Genomic DNA, 8,277 nt, shown 5'->3' on the forward strand with positions numbered 1-8,277 from the left:
TTATACATGGATACAATACATGGCTTTGAAGAGAAAAAACACATTCTCATATCATTTCATACATCTAATCAAACAAATTTTCATACTATCTTATATATCTAACCAAATATATTCTTATATTATATCTATATATTTAATCAAACAACTATTAGTACGACCTTATCCGGAATTATCCCTTTCGAGTACCATCCCATCCACAACGATCCATCCCATTCATCGGCAGCCGACCGACCGACCGACCAACCGATCGACTCGGCAGCCGCAGATCCCGTCCCCCTTCCCTCCGCGCCTCGGACCCCTCCTCCTGCTGCTCTTCCCCGCCTCGGATCCCCCGCTTCCGGATGAGGCCGCGGCCGCCGCCGCCGGATCCCCCGATCTAGTTGGTGGTGGTGCTGTTGCTGTTTGGTTGTGGCGAGGAGGGGAAGATGAGGTTCTGGAGGGACGGCGGAGGAAGCGGGGGCGGGAGTGGGCGGGACCTCAACGGCGGGCCACCGTGCGGCCAGGTGCGCGTCCTCGTCGTTGGCGACTCAGGTCAGCCCACCTTGCCTTGCCTCCGATTTCTAGCGAGGGACTATTAGCAGTAAATGTTGCGCCTTTCGTCTTGTTTAGGTTCAACTTAGTGGGATTGACTTATGTGCGGCTACATAGGATCGCCGGCCCGATCAGCAATCGACATTTCAATTCTGGTGATTCGGCCGATGAGTTCTTGCACTCCTCAGTTTGACTAATGTGTTCCTGCTTAGGATTTGATTTGACTGATGAATTCGTGCTGTGCCCTCTTCAATTCGATGCCATTTGATCTTCTTCTTTTTTGACAACTATAAGAGGAATCTTTTTCACTTCAATAGTGAAGGGTGACATGGTCCACGGATCCTTCTGATTTGGCACTGGCTAATATGCAATTCGGTTTAGCTATGGGCTCAGCTCGTAAGCAACATAATCAATTTCGATGCCATTTGATCTTCACTTTCACTTCCACACTGAAAGGTGCCACGGTCCTCAGATCCTTCTAATTTAGCAGTGGTTACTATGTAATCCGGTTCGTTTATGAGCTCAGCTTGTAGGTAAGATATGAAGCTTTGGCAAAAGTATAAGCTGCCTCCACCCTTCAGGCTAAAATGTGATACCTATACTTGAAAAGGAAGACGGTGTGATGCTGTTCTCTTGAATTGCATACTTGCCTTTTGCCTGAGATTATGAAGCATGTGTGCTTTTGATGACTTTCCCAGCAGAGTTCACATAACTTTTGTCAAGTGGATATGAAAATATTTGAGAACTACCACGACCTCTTTTTAGCACAGCTTGGATCACGTATAGGCTATAAGGTTTAAGCTAAGATCAGCATGTGTGGAGTCAAAGCTACTCGGCTGTTAAGCTGCCTTCCAATGAATGCAATGCCTCAAGTTCTTGTCGTGTGATTTGAATCCATTTCATTTGTGCTTTGCTTCTATAAGAATTTAAAACTTTACATCATTGGCATGGTAACTGTTTCTCTGACTGTTGTGCCTTTTTCATTGTGTTAGTCCTCTCTCCTTGAGAAGTTCATGACAAAAGCATCATTTTGGGAGACATCGCTTTTTGCTTGAGTCTGAACTTTGTGAACCCAAACAATATTTTTCTTGAACTTGTCATAACAGCTATGCTAAAGTGTTGATAAGGGCTATGTTTGCTTATTGTCCTGTTAATAACAGGCTGCACTGAAATTATAGAAACTGTCTACGAGAATTGGAGAACTATATGTATGCTACTTTGTCATTGCTTGGAACAAACTATACATTCTGGCGCATGCGTTGCCCTTAAACTATAAAATATTAATGTATTTTGAGTTACTCTTTTTTCAGACATGATGTGAACTACTAGGTTTAATGTGATTATGGATACATGTTAACTGAAATGAAACTATTAAACAATACCTATTGAATGTTGTCTAATTGTGTGGGAGTCTGGGAGATGACCATGTTCCTCATTTTTTTCACAGGTGTGGGGAAATCTTCTTTGGTGCATCTCTTGTTAAAAGGTTCTGCAGTTGCTCGACCAGCCCAAACAATTGGATGCACCGTGGGTATTAAAGTAAGTAATGCTTTGGCTAACTTCCTTTGTTTTAAGTTTTAAAATATATTCTCGCATAAGCTTTAACTCCCATCATTTCAGCATATTACTTACAGTAGTCCAGGGAGTTCATCTAATAGCATCAAGGGTGATGCTGAAAGGAACTTCTTTGTTGAGCTTTGGGATGTTTCAGGACATGAGCGTTACAAAGATTGTCGTTCACTTTTTTATTCACAAATTAATGGTAGGTGTTTCTATACCTTTTTCTTTACCAGTACACTAATATTGTCTTGCATCTTTGTAATCATCATAACCTGTACTAAGGCCCAGTTTGTTTTTCATTCTGATTATGGATTCTAGCCTAAAAAAACAAAAACAAAAACAAAAGCAAAAACAAACGGTCACAATAAAAGCTGATTATCACAATCCACAAGCTAAGTTATACTACAAAATCCCACAATCTACAATCTGGTGGGAAGGAGCTTCCACAGATTCTAAAGATTGGACTGGATTCTCACAATCTAAAGCTAAAACAAACAGACCCTAAAGTCTGTGCTTCCAAGAATTTCTATACATTTCGAATGTTGCTTCTTATTTCCTTCTAAATCTGTGCTTCCAAGAATTTTGCATATTTGCTATAGCTTGCTATTTAATTCGTAACCTGCACAAATTCTTGAAATTTTATGCCTTAAGTTAATTCATACCCATTACCAAATTTTGTACATCTGAATATAAGTAATGAAAAAAAATCCTTTACCCTATAATTTGGAGGGAACTGGCCAAGTGCAGCAAAGAGGGTATTTTGATGGTATGTTCACTTACAGGAATGATAACAGTTGAAATCAATGAATGTGCTCTTACTGTAATTATATTTTTAGTTGGAAAAATCCTTTGTTGCTTTTACTTTATTAGTTTTGAAAAAACTTTCTTAGGAAGTGGATATTCGCATCCTGTATTCACCTTTTCCAAATTATTCATCAGGTGTCATATTTGTTTATGACCTCTCTCAGAGGAAGACAAAGACAAATTTGAACAAGTGGGCAGTGGAGGTTGCTGAATCTGGGACCTTTTCAGTTCCTCTTGGGTCCGGTGGTCCGGGTGGCCTTCCAGTTCCTTACATAGTGATTGCTAACAAAGTGGATATTGCTCCAAGAGATGGTAGAAGAGTTAGCAGTGGAAATCTTGTTGATGTTGCTCGTCAATGGGTAGAAAAGCAAGGCCTACTTCCATCCAGTGATGAACTTCCACTTGTAGAGAGCTTCCCTGGCAATTCTGGCCTGCTCACGGTAAATCATTTTATTAACATTACTTACTGTTTGATCTCTTACACTTTAACCGACTATAATGTGGTGGTCCATAGGCTGTCTGACTAGTGGAGAATAATACATATTGTTTTCTCGGTGTATGTATGCAATGAGGCTTTTAAAACTTTTAAATGACAGGTTGACCTTTGAATACAGGCTGTCAAAGATGCGAGATATGACAAAGAAGCTTTGATCAAGTTCTTCCGTATGGTTTGTGCAAAAGAATCATTGCCCATTTGATTACAATCCTCATTATATTTTATTATTTGTTAACGCTGTTAAGGTGCATCATTCAGTTGATAAGGAGAAGATATTTTTCGACTGAGCTTCCTGCCCCTAGCCCATGGTCACTCACTCCCAGAGAGGACACCATTCTTCCTGTAGAACCTGTGAATGATGATGAGCTGTTCCAAAGAAAAAGGTGAGTCTCCCTATTTCTGTTGCTGACACATGCGTGGCCATTTGGTCGAATGAACTTCCTCTTTGTGATTGTTCATCTAACAACTGAATTTACGTGGGGACAAGATCAATTGTTTTGATACTAGTTACTTTTGTGACATCTTGGTTACACATTTATTTCCTTATCTTTTGCAGCTATAGCAGCCAGAGCTACAAATACAATGAAGTTGCCCCACTGCCTGCACAGCGGAACCTAACTCCACCCCCCACACCCTACCCACAGCAGCCAATGTCTTCTTCGTCTGAGAACTACAGATACCACAGATTCTCCTCTTCATCAATTCCTGATGCAAGTGGTGGTCGAACAAGCCGAGCAGACATCAATATATGATCTGCGAGTTCTTAGCAATTACCGCCTGGAATGGGAATGTGCAAAACACATGCTACCTGAGCTTTTGAATCCCAGCTTTGTCATCTTTGAGTTGTTCACTTGTCTTGATTGTAAGATGTGCATGTTGTCATGATGTCTCCTTTTCTATTGTTGCTATCTCTTTGCAATCACTAGTGAACAATTCTTCTTCTATTTCTTCCCTGTATTTTTTGAATCTTGTGGGTAGGCAACCCACATGTTATTTGCATTCAATAGAATCACTTTAGGTTAACACACAACATGGTTTGCTGTCAACTATTGATATTCTGTGTAATGGCAATTTTGAATCAAGCTATTCCCCAACTCCCTGGAAAGTGACCTGGAAGAAATGAAGGTTTACTGTATATGTATCAGCATGCTGTTTGATAAGATATCCACTCTTTATCTGGATCCTTTTCTACAGATTATGATGGTCAAGCACGTATGTGATTGGATTGACAAATATGTGTTCTAGATACCTGGATATTATCTGAATACATCGGTGATTCGGTTGTATGGATAAAAACCGTACCTACTTTTACTACAGTATGAACTCTTAGCAGGAGATGCTCAAGCCTTTCTAGCTTTTCTTCAAGACATGCCCTGTCTGTATTTCTTGATTACGAAGGAGACAAGTTGGCTGAGTATTTCGCCTGAAATGGCAGATCTAACTACCACCATTGAGATTTTTGGTTCATTGAGGAGAAAGGAATGTCAGTATGTATATGCACCCGTGTATATAGTGTGCTAAAATTAAGAATGAACTGGGAAGATGTTCAACATTGTTTAACTTGGAGCATCTAGTTGCATGAATCATAGCCAACTCGGTTATCTGCACCCTACATCTGTTGAGCAGTGTCTTGACCAATGACGTCACTGGCAAAGTGCTCCTACATACTGGCGACAAGATTAGAGCATTTACGCGCATCCTCATCCCACCATGTTTTGTAAGCATTGAGCTGAGCCTCAAAAGATGCCATGGTCTTAACGATCAAGAATCAGTCGTCCATTCGCTTCCAGATCGCAGGAGCGGAAGGAACAGGAGGACAAGTCGGACAGGTAGCTCTCCAGTAAAACATATAATCTTTCACCAACCGCACCTCAAATTAAAAAAAATAAGAAATCGAGAGAAAAAAAATAAATTACACTAAACATCTCCGAAAAGAACATAGTTTCAATGAATAGATTTAAACCCTAGGTTCCATAAAAAATCATTCCAAGTGTTATAGCTCACACAAACTTGCAACTCGATGAGGAAACACTCAAATCCAGAGAACTAAGTATTGGGCGAAGAAACTCTCTAAGTTGAAGATTCTAGAGGTAAGGAATAGTTCATAACCAACTTATAGATAATTCTTATCCCTCTAGTAACAGGAATAATAAATTCAACACGATGCAAAAATTCAACTCTCTAACAAAAAGGAAAAATAGAACAAAATTGAAAAACTTGCAATTATAAAAAAGAGCCTAGAGAGGGAAACTAGAAGGGGATGAACACACAGGTAAGAGAAAATACATTATTCGTTATTTGCAGGGAAATACTCTATTTTTGGTTGATTACAAAGTAGTATTTTATACACAGCTCTCACCAAAACTATAGGCTAAGCATTCCTCTCTTTTTCTTCTAAAATCCTAGAACTCAACTCTTAAATATATGGCTCAAGGAGGCTCTCACAACCGTCCTCTCATATTTATAGGTCTTGGAGCTTTCTTGCATCCCATATTTTATAGTTTTCTTGCATCCCAAGTAACCTAGATTTCTTGCATCCCATGTAACCTTCCTGATGATGACACGTGTATTATGTCTTGTGATCTCGACCACTAGAAAGTCTCTCCTGTTTCTCATCCCTCGAGCCGTCTTATCACTTGCACCGGTATCCCTTTCACTTGACTTTGTCAACACGCCATCGAAAAATTCATCGAACCCAACAAGGTTGAGGGGGAATGGATGTAATTTTTTCTGTAGATGTCCGTAGAGTAAAAACATCAAAATCAAAATTCGTATGCAAAAGTTATACCTGTTTTACTGAAGGCAGTCCGAGTCACCTATCAAATTGCGATCTTTGTTATGAGATATTCAGAAATTCATAAAATATTTGTACAATTTTGGATGGAGAAAAAATTTATATGCAAATCAACAATTCACAGAATTCATTATCAAACAATTTAAGAATCAACAATATAGCAAAAATAGTCATTAGTAACGGATCGTAACTATGATCCACCCATGACCTTCGGCAATAAAGGTTAAAAAGATAAAATATCTAGTTTCTATCAAAATGACATGACAACTGAGGTGGTAAGGGGGTTTGAGCGCGAGAGGAGGTCGCAGGTTCAATTCCCACGAAATGCAAAGACTGAAAACCATTTGAATAATGACATGGCTTGTGGGGCATACGTGATAGGCCCCTGTGTTAGGTGGCTCGGCTGAATTTTTTTTTTTGACTTTTTTGTCTAAAAAATGCAAAACGTGTTCATCGGTTATAAGTAACGGGTCACTATTACAATCCATCACGTATGTTCAGTCATAGGTGATGGGTCACAGTTACGACCCGTCACATATGGCTTTTATTAGTGATGGATTAAATTGTGACATATCACTTATGATCTCATTGATGATGGGTCTTTATTCGTCACTAATGATGGTTGCCACCGTCATCTATGATTTTTTTTTTCACGTAGTATATCAAACTCAAGGAGGTTTGAGTCCAGTGAAGGAAAGCCCGTATTGGCTAGGTTTCCTCTCCATCGGAGACACCCCAACTTTAAGTCACTAAAACTAAACGGAATTTCCACGAAAAATACCTTTTTTCCATTGGGTAGCCCCAATTATGGATTATATTTTTTAAAAGGTCGGTGCTATATGAAACTTCACCGGTCATGACAAAAATAGTGAATGCTTGGACAGTATGAAACTAAATGAGTTACACATGGCACTTTTGAAAATGACTTCTAATTATAACACAAGAATTTCTGATGTGCATAACGATGCACATTAGAAACTTGACCTGCAGAACATGGTTATGTAGCTCCGCCCCTGTCACCAGATGAGCACTGTGTCCCTTAAGGCAATACCGAACTGAACTCTCTCTCTCAAGCAATATGTAGCAGGACAATGTTAAAAGAAATATAAGCTTGATCGATGGAATGTCCGATGCCGTCCAAATTATAAGGATCGGGGTAGTCTTGGAATTGAGGATTTAGACATAAAAGATAAATTTCAACTCAGCACATGGTCATTCGAACTATTAAATGAAGATGGTGTCTGGCAGAATATCACTACTAATAATTTAAAAATCCCGTGCAATACGCTATTTCGAACTATTTACGGAAAAAAATCTGTACAAATCAGATTTGTACAGACAGTTTTGATCCATTTGTACAAATAATTAGTATAGACCGTTTTAGTATTTTAGAACCGTCTGTGCAAATGATTAGTACAGACGGTTTTAGTTTAGAACTGTTTATACTAAGACAAAAAATACTAAAAATAAAATTGTGACCTATACTTTTTTTAAGTCAGAACACCCCGGAAGGGGCGAGAACTGGCATTTCATTAATTGGTGTTTACGGAAATTGGTACAACCACTTCTTAAAAAAAACCATCAAACAAAAATAAAATTACAGTCAGCTCATGGAGGTTTCTCCCTCCTCCGTTTGCATCACCACCAGGGAGAGGATTTGCATCTTTAAAGAGAATGTCTCAGTCTCAATTGCTAATAGTGCTGCAATTGTTAAATATAGTCCGGGTTTTTAAATGTCTAATACAACCAGTCGACCGCTAGAATGTATTGCAGTGAGCAGAAAGCCTCTTATTAAACATTTCCGAATGAACTGGGATGTATATTGGTTCCTCATCTTTCATACTGAATTGGAGTATAGCTGATACGCACTTACTATTCTTCTTCACATGAAAATATGCAGTTCTTGAGTACAAAAAAAGGTCCTATTTTAAACATCATACATGCTCACTCCAGGGCCAAAACCAAAACTAAGCTACTGAACGTTGAAGTTCATGGTTTCTAATGCAATGCACACAAACAATACAAGCAACTAATCCATCATGCATATGTATGAACACTGATCATCCCTGATGCATATGTAACTCAAAATCAT

At 39.1% G+C, this 8,277-nt stretch overlaps 1 protein-coding gene across 1 annotated transcript; it reads left to right on the forward strand.

Moving 5' to 3' along the window:
* The first annotated feature begins 270 nt into the window (after positions 1–270).
* Positions 271–4,553, forward strand: LOC133903416 (small GTPase LIP1-like). Its single transcript, XM_062344790.1, has 7 exons — positions 271–531; positions 1,979–2,070; positions 2,152–2,293; positions 3,031–3,335; positions 3,510–3,563; positions 3,650–3,774; positions 3,948–4,553. The coding sequence occupies exons 1-7, from the start codon at positions 426–428 to the stop codon at positions 4,141–4,143; spliced, it is 1,020 nt and encodes a 339-aa protein (XP_062200774.1). The 5' UTR covers positions 271–425; the 3' UTR covers positions 4,144–4,553.
* Positions 4,554–8,277: the final 3,724 nt, after the last annotated feature.

This window comes from Phragmites australis, chromosome 21 (assembly GCF_958298935.1).
Source record: "Phragmites australis chromosome 21, lpPhrAust1.1, whole genome shotgun sequence".
Taxonomy (NCBI): Eukaryota; Viridiplantae; Streptophyta; class Magnoliopsida; order Poales; family Poaceae; genus Phragmites; species Phragmites australis.